Genomic DNA, 26,992 nt, shown 5'->3' with positions numbered 1-26,992 from the left:
GCTTCTAGCCTGGGATCTTTGGCGGACTTTTAATTCCATGTATTTTTTTTTTTTTTTTCATGATAAAGGGGCCGCACCTTCTGCAGCTGACAAAGAGCATTTCAATAGGGTTCAGTTTCGGCTGCTTCAATGCAGGTTTACTGAATACAATCACCATTTCCTAATTAGAAGGACGGGGAGTGTATAGCGTGTCGCTTATGTGGGGAATATGTCACCTGGAGGCATCCGTCCATATGGGGACCCCCCTTCTGATCCTGAAAACTACATTCTTCTTGACGCCGCCGGTCAAGGCTTTAAAAGCTTTTGTGCTTAATGGATGGCCATCCGTGAAGGACGCAGACATAGATGATCCTAATTGGAATATAAAGAAATTACAGTGGTGAAGAAAGATCTAGACGAGGTTTGTGATTCTGCAAAATAAGAATAGCTGTGTTTGGAGCCACTTGAAGTAAACTCCTTGTTTTTCCACTGAACCCCCCCCCCCCCACCACAAATGTTGAGATGGACAGTTCCACAGTATTTTATGGTTTGTGTGGACCACATTCGGTTGTGCACGTACAGTATAACCTTCTGTTAGTAAAACATGTTGTATTACAAGAAAACGGAAAAGTTCCTCGTGATTCCGCACAGTTTCCTGACAGAAAAAGTAAGCAATATTAAATATAGCTACACATTTTTGATAAATTCATGCATTTTAAACATTTTCTTTAATGATAATTTATTCAGAATCTTCAAAAACAATCTAGATTTTGCAGCCCTCTAATACTTATAATCAAAAAAGCGTAGTATAAAATACTTTTTTTTCTGTTAGACACATCAATAAATTAATAAAACTTACCATGTTTTATTTTTTTCAATCATATTTAAAATTTATTTAAGAAAAATTTAAACTCCATTTGGCTTGCGTACTTGTAAAAGTGACAATATTTGAATCGAGTTTTTAATAAGAAATTTATGCAACTAAAAAAATTATTATTTTTCTAATTTAAAACCTGATATATGACTCAATATATGAGAGTAAAATAAATCTTAAATAAGTGACATGTAATTTGATTTTGGGGGAAATATACACTGTATCATAAAATATAAATAAATACAGGGCTCGACAAAAATCATTAAAAAATTTAGGCACCAGCCAAATTTTGTAAGAGCCAAGCATGGTTTTTTCACGAGAAAAGTATCTTAAATAATCTTTTTTCAACCTTTCTGGGAATTGATGACCCCTTCCCAGGGCCGCAACTAGATACTTTGTCATCTGGGGCAATTCGGAATTTTGGCGCCCCTTGCATGTAGAAGAAGCAGTTAAAGGGTGAATTCGACTCACATTCTGGTCCAGCGTCAGGAGCACCAGACCTACCTGCTTTCTCTAGTTGTGGCTCTGCTCCTTTCCATGTTGGAAGACAATTATGAAATCGGAAAATTTTGAGCCATCACTAGATTCTGATTTAGCAATCACATATACGAAATTTTAGGCGCGAATACAGATTTTCCAGTCACCATGGTGACTTGGCACTTGGGGTTTGTCCAACCCTAGAATAAATAAAGATGCATATACTGTTCTGAATATATTTTTTGTATATAGTCATTTTCATGACCCCGCCCAGGGGATTTCGGGATTCATGAGATCTGGGGGATCCTGGGAGGATATACGCAGATTTACGGCATGACTAGATCTGAATAAATTGCCTATGGCGATAGACCGGAGTTGTGCTCGTTTCAATGAGAGAGAGAGAATGAAAGTATATTTTTACTTGGACCGTGATCAAACTAGAATGGGGCTCAAGGGCAAAAGCTACGCCCCCAACAATCAAATAATTTTTTGTTAATTAAATGCTTTTGGAAAATTGGCACCAACTCAAAAATTCTCTGGAAGAAATTCCGTGTCTCCCCCCCCCCCCCAATAGATTGGTTTTCTTGGGTAGCTCATGCTCAGGGGTAGTTCCATTCCAAGGGCGTAGCGAAGAGGAAGACTTGGGGGTCTGGTCCCCTCGTCCGAAATGTGAGAAAATGACCGAAAAAAGGGAAAAAGATAACCAAATCTATTGTTCTATCACTTTGGTCCCCCCCCCCTCCCGAACGAAATTTCTGGCTACGCCTTTGTCCCATTCACTTTGGTAACAATACATTAAATGATTGCTACACAGTCGAATATCCTGTTATAACGAAGTCCAAGAAACCGGAGAAAACACTTCGTTATAAAGAAATTTCAGATTGTTTGCATTGTTCCTATGTATACTTATTAGAGGGATTAGAAAACCATTCGTTAAAACGATATTTTCGCTGTAACGGTATTCGTTAAAACAGGATTCGCCTGTAATTAGAGCCCGAATTTTCCACTTAAAAAAATGGCTAAATATGAACTAAAACTGAGAAAATATGTGCTAAAGAACAAATAACCAAGCAAAAAACGCAAATGCGTTTTTAAATGCATCTTTTCTATTTATCTCGGTGCATATTCATTTGCAAAAACATTCTCATGCAAATGATTTCTACATGTATTTTATTTAGGAATTTCTAGTTATTAGTACTGTAGCTGCTCACTAATAGAAAGAAAAAGTTGCTCGAAAAAGAAGCAAACTACACGTGCACACAAGTAACAAAACATGAATAATGTCAAAAATGGGCGGATTTTTCTCCTGAGATTTTACTTCTTTTTACTTGAAAAAAAAGAAATGACAAGCAAATAAAGCACCCGGGCTTCGGGTATGGTACATGTAGCTAGAAGGTCCTTGGAGTTGAGCAACCAAACTATTTGAAAATGTTGAATTTCCGATTCGATAGACGATGTTGCCTGATCCATAAATCCATGGAAGTGAGCATGTATGTAATAAGTTCAGACTTTTAATTGTTCAGTTGGTCATCTAAACCGCTTTGATAATACGAAATTCTATGGAAAACGTCTTATACTCTTAGAGAATCAACTGATTTGAGATCAAAAATCAATTTCACATGACTAGAGTTCCGTTCAATCGTTAATATTAGAACGAAATGATCTCAAAGACGTCCCAATGCAGATAAAGCAGCAATTTTCAATAATTTTATGTCCTTACAGAGCGAAACGTGAAAATTCGTTTATAATGAGAACTACATTACAGCGAAAACTTTTCTTGTGGTTGTGAGCTGTTGTTATAACGAACTTTTATTGTATTATGAGCAATATTAATTTGAAAAATTACAAAAATTTAATTAATCTTCCGCACAACTTGAAAATTTGCACTTATTCTGAAAATGCTTCAATTACATACATTTATACACACACATTAATGCTAAAAAGAGGTTAATTTATATAAATGCAACAAACAGGACTAATCATAACAAATTTATAAATAGTGCAAAAAAAAAAAAAAAGAATAAATCAAAAATAAAAAGGTCAATTTCCCGTGACCTTTCATTAAATTAAGTTGTATAATAACCAAGAATGGCCACTGAAGCGGTGCTTTCCAAAGTGTGAAATATCGACCCCTGGGGGAAGGGGTCGATGCAATTGTCCAAAGGGTTGATAGAAGCTATGGGTTTAGTATAGGATCCTATGGGTGGGCTTGAGTTGGGAGAAATGAGAAAGAAATTTTTTTTAAAGAAGAGCTATGGAACACAAAAAGTTTGGGAAACTTTTCACTGAAGCAGCAGTTCTCAACCGGTGCTCCGTGTACACTTCCCGGGGGCTCCGCACCCACTCGAAGAAAATAAATCAGTAAATTCGATAAATGAATATAAGAGGAGAGCGTACGGGGCTCCACCATAGAAATTTTACGCCGAATAGAGGCGACCACTGATGCATATTTGTGTTTGAGTACAGGTGATCATTTGTGGAGATTTTACTGTATTTAGGAAAATGTAATGGAACCCTTTGTATATATCTCCCTATTACGTTTCTGACCTTACTTATTTGTACGAGGTTTTGCTTCAGTTGCTATACATTTCTATACATTATCCCTGTATACAGGGCCTAATTTCTTCATGGGCAAATGAAGCCTTTATAACTTTGAGCCCCCGAAATTCAAACAACACACATTCACTGACCAATTAACATCTTTGACTCTTGTCGCAAGAGCCTCCTAATTCCTGCTTTACCCAGGGCCCTGCCTGTATACACTTCAATTAATCGACGTTTTCACTTCGATTCGAACTCCCAAGTCTTTGGAAAACACCTTTTCTATCAATCGAATCACATAATTTTTCAATTGGTGAAAACGTGTCACTGAAATACAGTGTTTTACGGTTTTCAAAAACCCATCATGAAGAAACGTTGTAAGCGGAAAAACTAAGCGGGACCGACTGTAGTTTCTCATGCATATTTTTTACTGAAAAAGTAATAAAATTTAAGATGATTGACTGGTTCAATCAGGGCTGCAACTAGATGCTTGGTTACCCGGGGCAAGCGCGCATTTTGACGCCCCCCCCTTGTAATGTTGAAGGAGGTGTTTTAGAATGAAATTTGCACCCCATCCGGTCTAGCGCCCGGGGCACGAGACCCGCCTGCTCCTCCCTAGTTGTGGCCCCGTGTTCAATGGCTTTTGACAGGTACTGAAATAATTATTGAACGGGCTACGGTATGCTGATAGCCAGGGCTGTAACTGGGATTTTTGTCGCCCCCCACATTCTATAATTTTGTAACGGTGTTCTCTGTCAAGTAAAGGACGTTTTACATAACGTTTAAATAACACTTTTTTTCTGTTAAATCTTGAAATGAATACCGTAAAATTGCTTGAGACTTTAGCAACAGTAATGTTATGATAGTATAATATTTCTTCTCAAGCATAAGATTTTGAATCAAAACCACAGATTTTCACAAAATTTTTTTTCGGAAACGTCTGTAAAAAAAAGGTGGGGGGGGGGGGGGGGGAGGGGGTAATTTTCGGAAAAAGTTCGTTTTGCAGTACTGCTTTTGCATTTATACGACGCGTCGTATAAACGAGGTTCCATTAGAGCCTGAGCCCCCCCAACATTTTCAATAAGTTTAAGCCTATGCAGAGTACGCAAAAAAACTTTGGTGGGAAAAAATATCGGAAGTCCTGATAACAAAATTCAAATTTTTTCCCCATGTTAAAAATTGGTCCACTCTGTTCTCTGCAGAAGTGATAACATCACCCAAATGATATAATCAATGATTATATTAAGCGGCATCTACTGTATAAAGATTAACCTGCCTCCAACCAAAATGGTTTGTGAAGTCCTTTACTTAACAGTTTAACAACACAATCTGAAGCTTGAAATACAGATGGACATGATTACAATAGACAACAGATATATTACAGATTTTCACATATAATGAAGCTTTTTCATTTCCCCATGAATTTCGTATTGTTTACCTATGGTTATAAAGAAGACACGAATATAACAAATGAAGGGTCCAAGGGAAAAAAACGACTTTACAGCAATATTAGATTTTGAGGAAAACATGTTTGGAATGCAATGGTTTTCCCCATTAAACCGAAACTTGATCGCCATTTTTTATGGCTTTAAAGTTGTTCTACCCCAAAAATGAATGCACGTGGGGAAAATATAACCTTGGAAGCTACAAGACACTGCTATCTCATTTTTAAAAAGATTGCTGTAAAGTCGTTTTTTCCCCCTGGACCCTTCAAATATTTTCACTGTTCCCCCTGACAGTAGGTAGTGGTGTTTTGAAATTTTTATTTGTTTTTATTGGGCATATACTCATAACTATCATGTCCCATCCAGGGAAAAAACTATGTTCATCTAAGATGTTTGAGTGTGAAGAATTCTCGCTAACAAAGTTAATTAGTTTTAATATGACTTGACAATCTTTTGCGACTTGCAAGCACAAACAAGAAAATAAAAATCATCAACGCATTTTGGGTGGTCACACATTCGGATCTGACACACACATATGCTGTGCTCACAATCTTGTTATAGTTCTCTGTCCTAGCATTCAGTGCACATGCTGCTTACGTCATACTGCACTCACACCATCATTTGCATCCTTAGTCATCACATCATCCTTTTTCTTGGTGTCTTTCATGGCAATATTTAGCCTTATAAGTCAAACATTATGTCACCATTTTTGGCCAAAGATGGACATTGAACGTCCACATCATATATCAAAAAGCTGATGCAGCTTTTTTGTCCCTAATATTTAATTTTACAGGGAAAACTTTTTTTTACTGTACATCTTCAATGAAATAAGCACAGGTGATTTCTACAGGTCATCACCAAAATTTGCCTTCAGCATGTACTTGAAGATATTGGACCGGACACACATCCCGCTTCCCATCTCAATTAGATATTGAAAGCCATATTGGGGTATAAAAATATACTCCAAAAGATGGGTGTGTCAGAATATTATTAAATACGTATATGTTTGACAGGTGTACTTGAAGACCGGAAAAAGTGCTTGCATGAGCACTTTACAATGTACAACGAATACATTGTATAATATTGTAAAAATATCTAAAAACATGAGCTATTACATGAAAAAATCCAGTTTTACACACACACACGTTTTTGAACAGACTATCATATCGTCCCTTTCTCATACTAAAAACAGGAATGTGCAAATTTTTCTTTTTTGATCGGCTGGCTGGATACCTTATTTTGCTATCTAAGTTTCGTCTGAAACGTGAATGTTATTCCTGTTGAAAAAAAAGTGAGCAATGTTTTGTGATACTGTTTATCACAAAACATTTTAGAAAAATAGCATCCATAGTAGATGTTATGGATCCTTACCACATGGGTAGAGTAAATATTCAAACAACACATTTCCTACATTCTTTTTTTTCCAACATTGCATATTGGTGCTTCTAGCATGAAGGGGAACAGTATATTAATGTATCAGTTACAATTTATACTGAAACCCTTGAGACGAAATTAGTTTCTCATACATAAAAATTGAAGTCAATAATAACAAACCGTGTGCATATAAGATTTTCACAGCATGGGCAGTTGAACTTCCCTGACCGCGAATTGTTTCGATAAAGCATAGAACAATCAGGAGTCAGACAGTAGCGGATCTTGTCAGGGTTCTCCTTCACGTAAGTTTCCAAAGCTCGCTTGCAGAACTGTGCTTTCATATTGCAGTCCCGATCAACAAATATCTTGCGTAGATCTTCCATAACCAACTTTTTCTCACAGTCCTGCAGAAAAATTAAAACAATTTTTTTTAACTCTTTAATGCCCAAATAGAAAAACCTGGGAAATTCGTGAAAATACAGAGTTTTTTGTGTTCGAAGTGAACTCGTCCAAATTTCGGCCACTTTCCCTCTCCCCACTTTTTCTCCACGAGTTTCTATTCATGCTACCCTTTGCATTGACGTTCACCCTTTCATTTCAATGGATTTTTGAAAGATAATTTGTCTACTGAAAACGTACCCCTTTCCTCTCACAGTATTATCTCTTTGTAAAATGCATTGAGTACCCTTATCTTCCTATAAATGAAAAGACTAGTATACATGTGTGTGAGTGCAAGGAGGTGTGATTCATACAGGTCTATTGTGTGGGAGGGTCGACTGTGTCAGTAAGAAAAACATTAACTTTACTTGGATATAATCAGTCCATTTTAGTACATCAGCTTTAAAATCCCATTGATAGGACGTTGCAGTTGTCTTTTCCGTTCCCGCCTCTAACAAGAGCTTTCATCTTCTTCCCCGTTAGTGACAAAAGCCCACCAAAACATACCCATACCCCCTAGCTGGGCTGACTTAAGGCAGTTAATGCCCGTAACTTAAGGCAGTTACGGGCATTAACCTACTCTGCCGACTTCAGCCGATCTCTGCATTATAGAGTTAAAGGAAAAATTTTGTTTTCTTGCATCTATTATTCGAGCAACTTTTTTTTGGACATAACTTCGAATAAACCTTTTCATGACTACAGTCAAAGATTTAATCAATTCTTATTTTAAGCCAATAGCTTGAATGCTTGTACCAAGGGAAGATACAAGAATGAGCCTCTCACAAGGTAGGTCCATACAGTGCTAAAATAAAAATGCTTAGGACTCTTGCTCACGAGACGACACTTCTCTCGTTTTAACTTTTTTTTTTTCAATAGTGAGCAAACCTGTTGCAAATATGCAGGTACAATGGGTTACTCACATTTAATGCTGTTTTATTCCTAAGTTTCCTGTCTTTTGTATGCAAATATCACAGCAAATATTGCCCTTTGAGATAGGGAATTTTTTTTTTTGAAGTGAAACTTCTGCAGCGATGTAAGAATAGAAGTTTGTGAGAGAAAAGAAACCAACAGAAAAAAGGTGAAGCACTTTCTTTTTTTCCCTCAAAACCCATTCCGTAGAATAACTGATGGTGTGATGGCGTTCCAATACGCAGATGGGTTGTTGTGATGGTGGGAGGGGAATGTTAATAGACAATCGACCGTGTAAGAAAATAAAGTGGGTGGGGGGGGGGGAAATTTGGATGGTTTGTGTAAGACAAAAACAGTTTATTACCTCCCGTCCCTCGTGATGCTACACCCCTCTGGCCACACAGGAGTATATTATGCACACAAATGGAAGTTTTGCGACTTCAACTTTGCCAGCTCCCAATTGGCTGTGCTGTCATGACGCTGTACATCCAGAGTATTCACCTTTTCCTTCTTTTTTCATACTCTTCACTCTTGTACTAGACCCTGGTACCAGACTTCAGTCTCGATAAAAAGCTCTCCCCTCTGATTTAGAGCAAACCACGATTATCACTAGAAATTTTTAGAGAACAAATCTGCCAGACATGGAATTTACTATGGGATTATTATGCCATTTAATTAAAGTTAAAATTTTTAAATTCAATTTTAAATAATTAAAATTAAATTCAATTGAGGTGAATTTAGTCATGTCAAAACCTAGAAGTTTCTGTGCAAGATTTCCAAAGATTTTTTACTTGTTGGCATCAAGAGAGACAGGGCAATAACTTTCTAATCAAGTTTTTGGGCATAGGCCGTCCATATAAAAAGTTTATTTTTCTGTATTTTAATAGCAATACAAATTCTTCCAATATGAATGACGAATCTGAACGCTATATGTTATTTGGATACCTTTTCTAATTGGAGATATGCCTCCAGGATCAAAGGTTCGCCATTAAAATGCAATATGCCCTGTTACCTATGCACCCTGTATAAATATACAGATGATACATGGCCAGTGTCTCTTTGATGTGCAGACATCAAGTGGATACTCGTAAGCTACTGACTCACTGTGACCCAATTCTTGTCTACATTACATCCAAGCTCAGCAAATCAATCACTCGAGAACAACTCAGAGCATTCATAGTGTGGACCCTACCATCAGGATTAGAATAAAATGCTACTACATCGTTTCTCAGCATATTTATGGCATCTACGACTTGCTTCATAATTTTGATAATGTGATCCTTAATTTACCACTTGGGAGCAGAAGAACAATGAAGTTATGAAATAAAGCCCTGTCAGTCTCTTTCCCTTATGCCACAATTTCCTGCATACAGCATACAATCCACAGATGCCAAGTTCCCTACTCTGCAAAAAGCGGTGTATAATCCGCACATGAAAATTTCATCAATGAAATTTTCAAGAATGGAAGGATGTTTTCCACGTCCTCCTGGATTGGACAGTCAATGGAACACAAAAGCATAGTACTCTGGCGCATAGTCTCTTCATGTGGAGCTTTCAGCACACAGTACTGGCAAACATTGTCTTACCAAGTGATGCTGCAACAATGGATGTGACATTGGTGAAAGTCACTCGTAGATTCCGCTTGGGTACTATAGCAATATACCAATCATTAGATGGGGGTGGTAACCCTGGTTGACTGGATCCATATCTCCGGTTAGCTGTTTGACTCTTGCTTGGGAATTGTTTTTGTAATCGGTATATTGCTACAGTAGCTAACCGGAATCGATGAGCAACCTCCACAACTTTTACTTCCAAGGTTGCAATATCACTTGGTAAGACACTATTTGCTGGTACTGAGTGCAGACGGCTCCACATCGAAGGACTGTATGTGCAAGTACCACGCATTTGTGTTCAACTAACTGTGCAATTTAGAGGGGCAAGATTAAAGTGTTGACGTAATGTTATATAAGTCGTCGCATGCTTAACTTTTGGAAGGGAGTGTATATATGTAATGACTGCACTAAGAAATTCAGTTTTTATACTTGGATTTACACAGTCAATTAACGAAGAGTTGAACTCAGATAAATCGAATATCTGTTTAACACAACTACTACTACTAAACCAGACATTCGCCTCGTCCATATTCCTTTGCGGAATTTCTAACAAATAGGTACATGTTGGAATGTATGTGTGCGCGCGTGTAGTGAACCTTCCGTGAAGTTTGTTTCTGTGTAATGTTTCTTATGTGTGTGGTGCTGCCACAGACACAGATTATGCTTATATGATAAAAGACTTCAAGACTCAAACTTTGTTAAATTTAAATTGTTGCTGTTATGAGGATAGAAGCTAATATTTCACTGAATATAAATTCAAGCTATATTTACAATCCTATCACATGGTAGACAGCAATCAGAAAAACAGTGGAAGAAGAAGGCTAATCAAAAGACTGTCTTTAACACATTGCTTTTTTTATTTTTGTTTCTTGTAAGTTATGTATCAACTGAAAGAATATTTCCAACTTTTGTTATCTTAGAAATTATCTTGGCACAGATAGGGCAGCTAAATTAGTTACATGTGTTATCAAATGTTGAGAGTCGCACAGCTGAGCTTGATTATTAGTGTTTGATTATTACACAAGTTTAGTTTCATTCTGTAGTCTTAGCTGTTGCTTTTTTTCTTATTTTCATGTGACAAATTTTTATCTCATTTTTCTAGCTGTCATGTTTCAATAAATATAATATTTAACCTTCAAGGCAGTTCAGTTTTCAAGCGTATTCCCATTGTTTGATAACCTTATATCAGTGATACAACTCTTTACATACACTGTTTCGAATTTCAAAATTTTACTCTATTTAATATAATTAGAACTAATATAGTTAATCTATATATATAAAATTGACTTTCTCTGTGTGTGTGTATGTTCTCTATGCAAATCTAAAATTTTAGATCGATCGATGCCAAATTTTGCATATATATATATATATATATATGTATATACCAAATGGGACCCGACTTGAACGATAGGCTACTTTAAAATTTCGTCAGAGCAGGGCAAATGCCCCAAATGGGCAAAAAACTGTCTGGCAACAATGATTTTTGGGCCTCACCAATCACTTTCAGAACATTTACTTTGGTTACCGTGGTTCCCTAGCAATGTGTCTCAGACATGCATATGCCTTTACAATAGTTTATCACTTTTTCAATGCTGCACGTATATGTATAATATTTTATGCCTTTATAATGGTTTGCTAATGATGGTGTCTATTCAAAAAGCTCTCATTACTGGGAGGATTGAAAATAGTGGCAAACCATTATAAAGGCATAAACTATTATTCATATGGGGTAAGGCAAAGGATGTACCCCATAGAAATCAGTGTTAAAATTGCCAATTTTACTGTAGAAATTTTGTGGGGTTTTCTGACACATCAATTTTAAAAATTGTATTGAATTCTCGGTTTTTGAAATACTAAGTTCGCTTAGAGATATACGAAGCAAAGAAAATTAAATATGAAGTAATTAGCCAGACGTACTTTTGAGCTGGATATTCATGCAAAAAATCATTGATTTTAACTTTTTATTTATATCAAACATGAAAATTAATGTCTTTGCATTGTCTTTTAACATTCAACTGCATAAATTCACATATAGTTTAGGATGTTTTAAAATTAATTATGGGCCCATGAAGTACATCAAATTTCTTCGATGTACTTCACAAATTCCACAGCTTTAACTAAGCAGAAACAGGCAGATGCATAACTTGAAGTTCAAAGAGTGAGGGGGGGGGGGGGCAAAATACCTAGCGCCCCTTAAAAAAGGGGGAAAAAATATTAATTTCTATGTTTCTTTAAATCTAGATTTGTTTCTTTCATGAGTCGCGCAGGAAGTCACCATATTGGCGAACTTAGACATGGTTTGCATGTCCCTCAAAGAGGGAGATATCACGTGATCCAAAAAGCCTCATTGAAGAAAACCTGGGCAGCGCCAGGTATTATAGCTAGTATAGTATAAAGTTCATTATATTTGATTATAGAAGTTACTTCATCAAATTGTAAAGTTTTTCACTCATAGTTATAAATAGGTTTTGGACAGAAGGGTTTTGGATAGTATGGTAAAAACTGTGGTATTTACCGTACTGTCCAAAACCTTGCCAACTCTCAAATAGTTCATAATGATTTTTTCAAACTAAGTTAAGACTTGAGGCATGTGTAATGTCATGAATACCTAATTAATAAATTTATTTATTATTTTTTCTTTTTAAGGAACATTTCGACATACAGTAAACACAAATCAATCAAAAAAATATATTTTTTTAATGGTAAGTTTTGGCTCGAGTACGAAAATGATAATACCTAACAAAAATTCTATGTTGCATAGCTGATAGAAAAATATTTGTATTCTAAACATTAAAATTGCAATTGTATATGCACATCACACTTTTTAAACTTTTAAATACATTAGAAACACATTTTCAGCATACAGATTTATTACGAATTGAAAATTTATCGCTTGCTTTGTTATTGCATAGCAGGACCTGACATTGTCTTTTTATAGGTACATTAGCGCTTGTTGCTGTAAGCAAAAAGTTCTGAAATAAGGGTCTCTAAACCTTTTAGCTAATTTTAAAAAAAAGAAAGTTAATTTTTTCCCCTACAAATCTCAATCAAGCATTTCTTCAGGATACGTTGAATGTTGTGGAAAACACACATGACAAATGGAATGGTTTCGAGTCATTTAATCAACACTATATACTTTGTTTTGCTATAAAACTCAATGCAGACGTGCCAACTTTTGGAATAAAAACATCCGGAGATAAACCCCCTCCCGGCACTCATAGACTCGATCAAAAAAATTCACAATTTTTTTAAAAAAATAAATTAAGAAAAAGTTCCATTCCCCCCCCCCCTCCCCCAAGGCAGGTTCAGCATTGCCCCCGAGCAGAATATAATTCCATGTCAGTCTTTCCATGCAAAATAGAGAAATCACATCTACATACCGTTCATAAAATATAAGTGTTTCCTTTCGTGGATGCTATTAGTGATTGATAATCTTGGGTGTATGAATTCTTAAAAGCTTTATATTTAGCTTTATATTTTCTTTCTGAAGACATTTAATCAGAGGAAACAATTTAAAACACTTCAAAATACAAAGCTGCTGACGAAAAATCTTGTGTTTACCGCACGGCTGTTAATGGAATACAATAATGATTATACAGGAATTTCGGCAACCAAGGGCTTCCCACGATAAATGATTGCTGATAAATGCTACGTAAACAAAGTCACGTCAAACTTTGTTTACTTAAATGCGGTCACCAAGACCTTTTTTCCCGGTAGCTCGATGACCACGGTTGTCCTCTATGGGTGTTTTTTCTAACGGTGACGGCGGCAGTCATTGACGTCACGGCAACGTGAAAGCTCGCATAAAATCTAATTTTCTGCCAAAATCCGGAGAGTGAGAGGAAGGATGAAAAATCCGGAGTCTCCCACCTAAATCCGGAGAGTTGGCAGGTCTGTCAATGGTTTCAGAAATTTTTTCTCAAATTGAGATTAATGAATTGAAATATGGAGATATATAAATGTAGTAGAATATTTTCCTTCTCGTTACCCAGAGAACATAAAATGAAACGCTTTTACGTTTAAATATGTCAAACGTGTTTCATATAAAGGGATCCCTTATGGATTTCACGTTTAATTTGTCTGCTCTCTTTTATTATTATACTTCTACCAAAGTAATATTATTCTGCTTCAGTATTTCAACAAGTATTGTTGAAGGAAAAACAATCATGTGCTGAAATTTCTACTAGCCCTGATTCCATGATTTGCATCACTACCTTTTGGCCATATTGGTATTTATATTTTGTAATCAGTGAATCATTACGGATGTTTTCAATTAGCCAAAGTGAGCATACCTATATTAGTAGAAATCTGATGGCACAATTCAACAAAATACTTGCTGTGCATGTCTATCAAAGTGTCTACAACATTATTGTAGAGCTAGACATGACCCAGGCTCTGTTCCATGGGTGATATAAGCACATTACCCTGTGAGAGGGGTTGGGCCATGCGGACTCTACAACATTACTGGTGAAATTGGCCGGTCATGGTTCTCTAAATACAACTAAGAATATTTCTGTTGATTTTGTTTTTAAATTTATGATGGTTGGACAGCACAATATTTAAGGATTGTTAGGCAAAGTGGTGAAATTTCAACATTCTAAACGATCTGGTTCATCATGAAAATCGATTTAGAAGACTGAAAACAGTAAAATGACCTCTGTGGTCCTTCTAGTATTAAATTGAGGTTTTCACTCAGCCCTAGAACTTTTTTGTATTTTAGAGAATTTTGATGATTTTTCATGAACTTATGCATATTTTTTTCTGTATTTTAGTGTTAAAATTTTCCCTTATAACTTGAATTTTTCGGGAATGAGAGAAATTTAAAAAATAGCATTAAGTAATAGAATTTATCCTTTAGCATCGAGTAAAAAAAATTAGCAATAGAATTTAGCCAATTCATTTGTCTGCTTGCAAAACGTGTGAATGACATTCTCACGAAAGAGGGATAAAAAAGACTGACAGTAAAAAATCACTGCATTTTTTGACAGAAAATAATCTTATTTATAATTTTTTTCATTTATATGAGTACCAGGCATGTGTGTTTGTTTCCGTAATACAATATGTACATTTAGTTTATTTCTAAATATTCTCATTCAATGGTCAAATATAATTAAACTAGAACAACATCTTTTCAAATTTCTTCATTTCCAGTAGATTGACATGTTTTACTAATATAAATATTTGTAAATAGTACTGTTATTCCAATAAATCTTTTTCCCACTCTGAAATTAGAATTTCCGATAAGTCAAACTAACGGTAACTCGAAGTTTTTTGTAGACAGCTGCGAAATTTGATTCATCAAGATCTGACTATATTATGCATGACTTCATTCAAAAACTTGACATCATATGAAACTTATATATAAATGCATATTCAAACCACCTCCAATATTCCATAATTCAAGATAAAAATAAATATATATACATACCTTTTGAACGCAAACAACTGGAATAACATCGGTCTGTAAATATAGCTGAAGACAAGGTTTACACATAGCATGTCCACAGTTTTCTAATCTTATGGCATCTCTACCGATTTCATCGAAACAGACAGGACATGCTTCTATTTCCTCTTCATGAGCTTTTTTGGTGTCGGGTAAATTTTGACTGAGTTGTTCACAAATGCTTTCTAAATGCTGTTCAACCTGTGAATAGCATTAAAAAAATAAACCAATCAAAAACATGTTTTCGCAAATAAACTCTTTTCTGGAGTTTGGAGGGGAAAAACACAAAAAAATGCAGATCAAACTCTAATTCGACAGATTTCATGAAAATACATTTTGGCTTCCCTCGATTTAGCAAAATTTAAATCTGTAAAAAGTTAACATTTCTTTGCAGAACAAACATTCCAGGCTTGACAAACCGATAAAAAAATATTAAAAGGCCAATCAAATTTCTTCACGATTTTTGTTCAAGAAACTATGGCCCTAAATAGTAGGTCTTTTTCCAACTATGGAAAAAAATGTAGGCATGAACCAGATTTTTTAGGAGCTGAGCATTTTCACCCAAGGAAAAAACAATTCCTCCACCCGGCGCCTCAATTTTTGGTGACTTTTTTTACATGAAAGTAGAAACTGACATGAATTCAGAAAATTTTGTGTTGCCCTCAAGTTTCAATGTGATCACCCATGAAGCATTTTGAGTGCCAATTCCACTTTCCAAGTCACCATGTTGACCTGGAGCTTGGGATATGACAATCCTTGACATAACAGGACATTCATTAAATAATCACTTATTCGAGCAGGCATCAACTATATATCGATAGGTTGGTTCAAGAAAGCGACAACTCAAAATTCCCTGTTTTGAGACATCAGCATTTAAATGATTCATTTTGTACTGAACTCAATGGAAGTCGACTCATTAAATTACAGTAGGCAGCATATAGGAAGAGTTTGGAGTTGAGGTGTCTCAGATATTTAGAGGCATTTTCCACTGTTTTCATGGTGTGCATAGTCAAAAAATTATATTTCTTGAGTTGTTGCCGTATTCAACCAGCACGAACACAAAAAATATGATTTTAGTAATTATTCCAAATTAAACTATCCACCTGACAACTAAAGCATACCCGAATCTTGTAAAACATGAGTGCACAATTCAGACCACGAGCCAGGGTTCCATACAGCCCGCCAAAAAATGTGCTGAAAGAAAAGTATCAATACACACAACACAGTATAAAAAGTGCATAGTTAAGTCCTCTTACTGCAAATTAATGGCGAACAATTGTTCCTTTTTTTTCCTTATTTCAAATCGAGAACACCTCGAATCTATGGCCATAGGCAATTTACTACCTAGTGAGTTGTGATGGAAGTATAAGTGTGTATCTAACAGTCTGACTGCCTATATAGCATTGTGTCTGATTTTTTCTCAGTTCTGCCATCTATATTTCAGAAGTGAAGCGAGTGTAGTGGAACAATTGAATGTTTGTAGACCTGTTGCTCTCTGTGGCAAGACTTCTTAATAGGAAGATTGGCTCACATTCGCGCCTCGAAATTAGAAACCATAGAAAACCAACTTCAGCTGACCACCACTGTGTGGCAGGGTTGGTCTGATTTTGCCCAACCTGATAAAACCCAACAAAAACTACACCTCAAAACTGCATTTACTCGCAAACAGTATACTTTCTAATGTTATTGCATTCAGATCAGAGATGCCACTGGATTCTAATTTACATGGATCCCGGGACCCAGGTTATTTGAAAAATCTGGGTCCTTTTTGAGTGAAAGCAAGTCCCTCTCAAAGAAAAATTTACTTTGAAAAAAATTATCAAAATTAAAATTACAATATTAATTACATTTAAAAATTTAACTGCATATAAAAGTTTAATTATATTTGAAAATTCTGTTATAAAAATTTGAAATGTTAAATAATTGATTTTTGTTGTGATAAAATTTCAATATCATGTGGAAAAATTTCGGTTTGTATGATATTCCCCAAATTACAGTGAGCTTATCTGTAATGGTAAATTTCTATCTGCCCCATGGGCTCGAGAGTTTTTCCCTACGCCCCTTCGAGAGTCACCAACATTTACCCTTACAGTATCTCCATAAGAACCTGAAATAATTAATTAATAATTCAATTAAATTAATATTTAATTTTCACCGCATAAGCCGCACTTCCCACTTTTGTTGGGATTTCTATTTCTCACAGCGAAGGGAGTTGGGCGCAGATCAAGGGTAGAAATGTACAGTGCTTATGAATGACGATTCGATGAAGTTTTCATAATGTCCACAGGATGAGCACCGACAAAGGAAATGTAATCACCAATAAGAAAGATGATTATGGGTCAGTTGCATAGATATAATATAACCATTAATCTTATGTTTATAATCAGTCACATATCTTTGGCTGGCTTGTTTGAATATTTTCACATAGTTTTAACGTCACATTAGCGTCTAAGCTTTTGGTACAAGAGTGGTGTGCTTGGTCTACATATTTCTGTTGGCAAAAACATGGAATATTGCAAAACCAAACGTGGAAATGTTGGTTTGCGTGTGTGTTTAGAAGTTTTTCCCCATAATTCATGTTCCAAAATTGGAAAAACTTTTAATGCAATTGAATGAATTAGACTATTATTAACTTTCTTTATTTGAGTTTTCATTGTATCTTAACCGACCGATGGATCTGCACGTAGATATATGTGTAAAAATGTCTACGTCAAAAAGGTTCTGCACGTGAAAACACGATTCAGAAAATCTGTTTCTAAAAGGTTCTGAACGTAAAAAACCGATTTTCCTTCCCCCCTCAACGTCTTTGGTGAAATATGACAATGATGGTTCAGCACACGCCTCTCCCATTTCTTCACACAAACACTCCCAAAGCCATTGGGCTCCCCACGGTACTGAGTGAGAATCGCTGTCGCCACATGTGTGTGGTCAACTCGGAAAGTCAATTATCCTTTGTGGCTTATAGCATTGTATGTATATAATTCACATTTATGTTTAAATCCAGGTTATTTAGAAAAAGAGAAGAGATGCTCTATTTTCTTTTTTCCTTTACAAATATTCACCTAGATTTCAAAACAGGCTCGTTCTGAGCTTATTTAGACATTCTTAACACTATTGTATTTGAATGTAAGAGAAAATTTTTTCTTCTTTTTTAGAAGCGAAATCTCACGCTGTACGTTATCAACCACAGTACAATGAGAGTATGTTATTCCGCGAAAATTGGAGACATCTCTGTGATGATCGGGGCAGTACAAAGAATCAAATCTCAGAGTCCTCGCTGTCCTGCTGTGCGTACGGGGGGAAGGAAAAATTGCCAGAACGTTTTCAAAGCTATTTTAATCCTGGAGACCAAACATTTTTGAAGTGGTTTTGTGCCAACACCTCGAACCGCCAGTCGGTTAAAGTAGAGATACAGATTATACGGATGACACAAAATAATGTAGTACTTTTTAAATTTAATTATTTGAATTCAATTTAAATTGCAATAAACTGAAATAATATACGTATCTTTAAAAAAAGAAAAAAATTATGGTAGTTTGAAATACCATCACTTATTATTCGATAAATCATTATCACGTTTTTACTGCAATATTCACGTTATATAAGTGTTTAAATAAAATGATACTCAAAGCACTGAAAATAAATAAAGGTTTAGATCATATGGAGTGTTTATATGTACGATATGAATTGTTTTTAAAATTAAAATTATCCTAATAAATGTAGGCTATAATCAGACGCAGATTTATAGTTTTCCCACCTGTCGGCTATTCAAACCTTGCCTCCCTCCTTCCTTTCTAATTCATGTTCTTCATCACCAATTACTTAATTTTGGCTACGCCCTTTCACTTGAACTTGTCATCGTGAGATAAAGCCCGCATACCCCCTCTCCACCTAGGAAATATACCTCTGAACATAATCGTTTATTGTCGGTTAATGTTAATTCACTTGTGTTGTAAGAAGAAATTTTTACTAATCGTTGACTGGAGCCGTATGAGTGTCATGTACACGAAGTTACAAACAATGGGCTAATTAAAAGTCTGATTTCATTCTTTTTACTCGAGAGTTGTTACTTTAAAGTTGAAAAAAATATCAAAAATCGATTGACATTTGCACAGGGTTGGCAGGTTTTTGACACATGGCAGTTTTTGATGGTTTAAACCACAGTTTAAACTGTCACGTCAAAAACCCTCCATCAAAAACCTTTGTCAAATTTGTCAAAAACCTCAAATATTGCTTTTCGATATAAAAATTCCCAATGAAAATGCACACGTTAATTGCATGTAATGTTTAAAGTGACTATGTTATACAAAGAATAAATATTTAATAAGATTCTAAAATAATTTTCTACTCCCGACAGAATTATTTTGGACAATGTATGTTTTTTTTTCTTCTTATAAAATTTGAATAAAGCATAACATGAACATTGAATGGGAAAACTGTGGAACGATTTGACATTCTTTGATTCGAGATGATTCTTGACCTTCCAAAATTTCTTCAACTGCTTATATATATGCATTGATATAAACTATCTGCTGTACTCTTTTTACAACAGATAAGTGTTTAAAAAAGTTTATTGCATCATGTATGTAATGTTGATTTCTGTTATTAAATTATCTAGATAACCACTGATACTTAAAACAATACTCTTATTGCACATAACATTGAAATTTATCTAGCGATCAAAATACTAAATTGTAGGACTAAAATGTCATTTAATTTGGCAATGCTAGCTTGTATATGTCAAACTTGGTTTAGTCTTACTTTTGCACTATGATATGGTACATTTACTAGTATTTATAATGCAATGGTTTTCCAATTGAAGCTGTATTCAAATATGCAAAACAAATGCTTTGGGTATCAAGTCTTGTCAGCTCTGCTTTGGTTGAAAATACTCTTTAAAGCTCTATGAATTTATACACCCTGATCTAAGAAATTTTTAGGAGAAAATAAATGAGTTTAGTTAGTGCATTAACAGATGCTGCGTTAGAAATTTTATATGGAATAAAATTTTGGGCAGATCAGAAAATTTAAAATATCAAAATATATATTTTTCCTCAGTAATTATAATTCTGAATATAAAACCCTTTAATCTAAATAAAAGTAAGTATTTTGTTATTTAACATATCTATCAAGTTAACAAAAACTATTTGGCATCATTGACAGTAAGATTTTGATAGTTTTAATACCGAGTTAGTTTCTGGGGTCAAAAACCTAATGATGCCCTATCATACATATTTTGAATAAGCAGCTCTAATCCACTTAACAAATTGAACACAGGTAATGAGTAGCTTAGATAAATAAACCATAAAATTATATTTTATATGTTCTAGATTCTTATGTTGAAGAATTCAAAATTGCAAATTATAATTAATATTTTGTGTTAATTATTGTAATAAATTATGTTTAAAAATAAAACATTGCAATATGCCAAAAAGTAAGTTTTTCATCATGTTGTATACCTATTATGTTCAAAACATTATCAAAAGGCATTCATTTAGGTTTTTGACGGTTTTCGATGGTTTAAACCAGTTTTTGACGCTTGTCAAAAACCCAACCCTGATTTGCAGTGATGTCAGAGACAGAGATGCTGAGGGTGCCCACGGTACTTTATGGAATGGGTATGAGCACCCAGAGAAATTATTCAGAAATCAAAATTTCCTACTTCAAGATCAAGACAAGACCCAACACCCCCTATAGATAAGAAAGCTTCCACACTGAAGTCGTGACGTCACGGAGTGGAGGCTGATCGCAGAGACGATCGTTTTTCTTCCTTCATAATATCTTGCCTTTCAAGCCCAACTGAATCAATTTTCTTTTACAGATTTCTTAAGTTCGATATAAACAAACTATGAAAAATCGGTTGCTTGCATTGATTTTTTTTTTAATTAAAAAAATATTTCCTCTTAATTCCAACTTACCTTAATTATGAAGAAAAAAATTAAACTTTTGCAATATTTTCTTTTATTTGATATTATTGCAATCTTTCGTTCTCTTACTCTGCTCAGAAAATATTTTAAAAATAAATACAAAATAATCATTTGCAAAGCTAGACAAATTAATATAAATCAGCATAAGATGAATTATAAACATCCCTTTTTCTACAGCTCTTATAGTTGAACTGATAACTTCAAAATAAAACGAGGAAGCAAAGAAAACACACAACTTCAAATTACAAAAATTCCGATATTTATTCAAAAAAATTGATAAAATTTATAGAAAATTGCCACTAGCAACATATTAGAAATAAATTTTCGCACAGATAATAGTAAAACTTATAAAAATTCCCATTTAATGTATGGAAGTTAGTGTATGGCAATATTTAATTGTGCTTCTTGATTCATCATACAATTTTCTCAATGTTGCAACTAAAAAACATTTGAGATTCTTCTATGCCCCCTCCGAAAAATATGGATAATATAAAGAAATTTTACAATTGTTCCGATTGATTCAGTCATTTCACACAAAGTTCAAAATATCTGTCACTCTCATAGAAACCCCCCCCCCCCCCTAAAATCAAGGAATGGTTTGAGATTAATCCATAAGAAGCTTCACTTTTTGTCTGATTCATTCAAGTAATAAACTTCTACATACAGTAGTGATTGGTCATCAGATTGCTCTGCACTAGGAGATTGAAGACTTTATCAACTTTATTTAGATAAAAACAGACTAGATATAAGAGTGTACCAAACAGTCTATGATATTTTATTACAGGGCTGGACAAATCCCAGGTGACCATGGTGACTAAAAAATTGGTATTGGCACCTAAAATTTTTTTGTGTAGTTACTAAATTGCAGGTTGACTGCAGCATAAAATTTTGGAATTTATAGCAGTATATTTGCAACATCAAAGGTCACTATGCCCTGAAAAGTTAAAAAAAAATTATTTTGGACCTTTTTCGTCGGGTAAAGTTTTTTTAGCAAAATTAAAAAATTGTTAGGGGTGCCTAGATTTTTTTGCAGTTTGTCCAGCCCTGTCCTATTATTTGATAGTATAAATTATTTTCTTATTTATTTGATAACAGTTTGCAGAAAATTTTCTCTGTGTAAATTCATCTACATTAACCATACATTTTAAAATAATTGAGGTAATTTATATTACTGACTTGAAAATGAAAACTTACCCAGTTTTGAATCACAAATCCTGACAAAAACATGCAGCATTAAGTTAGCTTTCAAATTATCGTCAAAATTTTTGTGTTGATAATATGAATGAAAAAAAAAGTTCTTGGTCATGTCTTTCAATTTTTTTTACACTGACCGCATATCCAAAGATGAAAAATAGAACTTTTCCTAGTAGGCTACTGTTGTTAGGGGTTGAAGCTTTTAACTATAGCTGTAGAAATGCACTTCAAAAATAGCACACTAGTAAAGAATATTTGAGTCGCCACAAGAATCCACAGGCAGTTATATACTGGAGTGAGAACAAAATCCTGAAAGAAAATATAGTAAAAAATATTAGTCATAAATAGGATTACATATTTTTATATCTCGCATTACATATTTTTCAATTATCTGCGTGACTAAACACTAATTCATTTATATGAAATAAATTTTTCCCTTTATTAGATTAAAAGCAGTTACTCTAACCCTACTCCTTAGATATAAAGATAATAATTGTTTAGAATAAGTTGATGAAAACCAAAAATTAAAAAAAAATTAATACAATATTCAATACTGTTGCTAAGTGATTATCTTTCTAGCCCGAATTTTATATATACAATGTTCTTTAGAATCGTAGTTGTTTTGAAAAATTAATTAGTGAAATTTCGTTGCAACGATACTCAATATAACAATGAATTCCTCTACAACGATGTTTTTCAAGTCTTGTTTGGAAATGTTTATACTCTAGTGCTAAACTGATGCCTCTCAATATAATGATAATCTCTCTACAACAATATATGCACATTTTTTTGGTTCACAAATTATCGTTATATCGAGGTCTCACCGTATTTTAAAACAAAAAATTATTTCTTTGCAGCATGAATGTAGTTTTGCTAGGATAGATTTAGGCAAAATATACACACAAATTTATTGTATAATCCCATTCCGCAAATTATATAAAATATCACAATATATACACTATTTAAAAGATAGATATAAATTCTTTTGTTTTATTCATTGTAAATAATGCCATAATTTTCGCTGGTAGGGATAAAAATAAATCCAATAAAAATACTTACTCAAAAACTTTCGGCACTGATGTCCTTCCTTGATTATAGAAGCCAGCCTTTGATGTGATCGATCTTATTCTTCAGTAAATTAAAATAAGAGAAACCCCTCTGTCTCTTGGCATCCACGAGAAATGATTAATTAAAAAGGAATATAACACAAAAATAAACTTTAAAACGTCGTCGAACAAACTTAAAAACACCAACGAATAAAAAACACGTGCAAACATGGTTGCTTCGTCTCCCTTCAGCCTCCACCTGGCTACGTCACTAGTTGTGACGTCAGCAGCGTGGAGGCTTTCTTATCTATAGGGGGTGTTGCAAGAGCACACAAGTTCCAAAACTTCCGGCATCCTTGGCCGACATGAAGGAAACATTGAGGAGGGGGGGCTCAAAATCGCCATTCATTCCGTTTATAAGGGATTCAAACCCGTACTCAGAAGGCGAAATGGTGCATTGCCTTGTATATTCATGAGTTATTGGAGTTGGGGAAGGGGGGCTCAAATGGCATCAGCATCAAGTTTCTGGTGCCTATGGTCAGAGTGTTTGAATATTATTTCGGTGTGATAATTTATTTATTTATACAATATTGATTGGCTGAGCGAGGCCTATACAAGAGGATGCGGAATTATATATGGCAAAAGTGTCGATTGATGGTACGAGAAAATTCGGAAATCGTAGTGCAATCTACAATATTTGATGGTAGGTTGTTCCAGTCGATAATAGTTCTTGGGAAAAAGCTAAATTTGTGACAATCTGAAGAGGCAAAGATGGGCTGTAATTTTTTGGAATGATTGAGTCTAACAGAGAAATGTGGAGGTTGGATTAGAATATTGGATGTGTCAATATTAAAAACCCCATGGAGGAGTTTGTAAAGAAAAGTTAAACGAGAGATAAGTCGAAGAGAGGAGAGCGGTTGGATATTGAGTTGGCGCCTGAGTTCCGTTATGGAGACTGATGAAGACCAACAGTTAAAAATGAAATGAGTGGACTTATTTTGGATAGATTCTAATTTGTCCATGTTGGTTTGGGTGTGGGGGGTCCCAGGCTTCACAGGCATAGGAGAGGGCAGGGAGAATATATGTTTGGTAGCACAAGTGACGAACATGACGAGTGGAGAATTTTAGGTTACGGCGAAGGAAAAGCAGTTTTTGGAGACATTTATTAAAGATATAATCAAGGTTCCAGCGGAGATCGGAGGAGATTATAATGCCCAGGTATTTATATTGGGAAACCTCAGAGATCAAAGAGTCGTTTATAGAATAGGGGAATTCGTGAGGGATTCTTTTACGGGCCACTTTCATAAAAACAGTTTTTGAGAAATTGAGGGGTAATTCCCAGGTTGAACACCATTTGGAAATAATGTTGAGGTTGTGTTGGAGAGATTCTTGGTCAGAAAGATTGGACACTGTTTTATAGATGACACAGTCATCAGCGAAGAGTCTAATGCGGCAGTTTATGGAGTCGGGTAGATCATTTATGTAAATTAGAAATAATAAAGGCGAGAGGATCGAGCCCTGGGGTGTGCCAGATTTGACATGAAGAAAAGGAGAGTTCTGGCTCTTGTACGAGACAAACTGGCTACGGTTAATAAGGAAGGCCTCCACCCATTTCAGCAGTTGAACATTTAGTCCAAGGTATGAAAGTTTTAGTAGAAGTTTATTATGGGGCACCCTGTCAAATGCTTTGGAAAAATCTAGGAAAATTATGTCGGATTGGAGGTTTTTTTTTCAATGGAGTCTGTTAAGTCATGTATGAAAAGTGTTAATTGGGTAGATACTGATAATGATGATCGAAATCCATGTTGGTTAGGGAAGAAAAAGTTAATTGAATCGAGGTGGGTACGGATATTCTTGGCAATTATGTGTTCCAAGAGCTTGCAGCAAGAGGAGGTGATTGCAATAGGTCTAAAGTTGAGAGGGTGGGAGAGTGAGCCAGATTTATGGATGGGAATTGTCTTATTAATTTTCCAGTCATTGGATAGGGTTAGAAGTATTCACTGAGACGTTGAATATAATGAGGAGATAGTTGCAAATTTCATTGGCACAGAATTTTAGGATATGATTGGGGATCCCATCTGGGCCAGTAGAGTGAGGTTTTAATTTTTTTTAGGAGATTCAGGAGACCGGCTTTAGAAAAGGAGATGGGACAGGAGTTATGAAGTGAATCGAAAAAGACATATTGGGGGGGGGGGGGTGAAGGATCAGAGGAAAAAACAGAAGAGAAGGCCCGGTTAAATTCGGAGGCAAGATTGAGGAGAGAGGTTAGATCCGAGTTGGAAGTTTTGAGCGAGGAGGTACCTGCTGATTTGGGACGAAGAAAATTCCAAAATTTTGAGGGATTAGTTTTGAGATAGGAAGGCAATGAGTGGGATAAGTAGTTGGATTTGTGGCGAGAAATGAGGTCTTTGAGGTTACGGGTGGAGGCCGAGATTTTGTTTGAGAGTAGAGTCGTTAAATTTGAGTTTAGAGACGTCACGTCGAATTCTTCTTTTGAGATGGATAATGTCACGGTTGATCCAAGGGTTAAAGAAGCTTTTAGATGAAGAGCATTTGGTAGGAACAGTGGCTTTACATTTATCGATAACAGCTTTGAATTTACTCCAGAGACGTTGAATATCGTTAGAAGAGGAGATGAAGTCAGGAAAGTGGGTACGAAGGATATTTTGCATGAGAGGGTAGTTGGCCTTGTTAAAGTTAAGTTTTCTGGCGCGAAAAAAAGGGAGGGATGGTATGATGAAGGAAAAAATCTAAAAAAGGGATTTTGTGATCGGAACAGCCATCAAAAACTAAAAAATTGGAAACCGGAATTTTGTTGGAAACTGCAATTAGGTCTAGTGTGGAGATTGAGTGATTGGATATTCTTGTGGGTTCCAAGATGGCTTGGACGAGGTTAAATTTTAGGAAAATGTCGAGAACTCTATTGTTTATACCATGGTTTCCCGAGAGGGACTGCATTTTATGCCAATCAATACCGATTCCAGTCACCGGCTAAAATTAAAAGATGAGAATTATGAAATCGGTCCGATATTGTTTCAAGTTCAATGAAGTAGTGAAGGTCCGAGGCAGGGGGTATGTAAAGGGAGAAAATTGCAATGGGAGTGCAGTTGTGATGATGCCATTCGGCAGCGACAATTTCAATATTTGATTCAAGAGGGATTTCAATTAGGGGTATAGAACTGTTGAAAACAAGGGCAACGCCTCCTCCACGTGTGTTTCTATCTTTACGAAAGGCAGAGAAATTCGGTGGTAGAAATTTGGTGTTGCTGATATTACTGTGCAACCAAGGAGGTTGACCACACAACCTTTGCAACCAACCTTTCTGTAACCGCAAGAAAGTTGGGATTATGAGCTAGTAGGATGAATTCGAAGGAAGATATTTTGTTAATTATGCTTCTTGTATTAACTGTTCCAATTCTGAAGAGATTATTTCGGAGAGGAGAATGGGAGATTAAGGGGGAGTGAGGTTTCCAGGGGTGGGGACTAACGGGAGAGGAGGTGAAGGTAGGGGAAGGTCAGAAGGAGGAGTAACGCTGGGAGGGGTTTGGGAAAGCAGGATAATATCATGAAGGCTGGGATCCCAGATGTATTTGATGTTATTGATAAGAGCAAAGTTATGAAAAAGTTTAACTTTCAGACCGGACTCACTGTATTTTTGGGAGGCCCCCCCAGATTTGTCCACGTAGCCTGCGTGTCTCAGGTGAAAAGTCCTCTGAAATTGAGATGCTAGTG

At 35.3% G+C, this 26,992-nt stretch overlaps 1 protein-coding gene across 1 annotated transcript in view; it reads right to left on the bottom strand.

Moving 5' to 3' along the window:
• LOC149075038 (uncharacterized) overlaps positions 1–26,992 on the bottom strand; it is an 89,370-nt gene that overhangs the window by 14,941 nt on the left and 47,437 nt on the right. Inside the window, exons 3-4 of the mRNA XM_089246053.1 lie at positions 15,079–15,294; positions 6,871–7,094 (exon numbers count right to left, since the gene is read on the bottom strand). Coding sequence (XP_089102179.1) covers positions 6,871–7,094; positions 15,079–15,294 — 440 coding nt within the window. The remainder of the gene's footprint in view (positions 1–6,870; positions 7,095–15,078; positions 15,295–26,992) is intronic.

The sequence above is a fragment of the Pholcus phalangioides genome, unplaced genomic scaffold (assembly GCF_987345545.1).
Source record: "Pholcus phalangioides strain wild (caught in Gottingen) unplaced genomic scaffold, Ppha-v1.0 ptg000016l_1, whole genome shotgun sequence".
Classification (NCBI taxonomy): domain Eukaryota; kingdom Metazoa; phylum Arthropoda; class Arachnida; order Araneae; family Pholcidae; genus Pholcus; species Pholcus phalangioides.
Note: the sequence above shows the minus strand (reverse complement) of the source record. Positions and strands in the feature narration are given on the sequence as shown.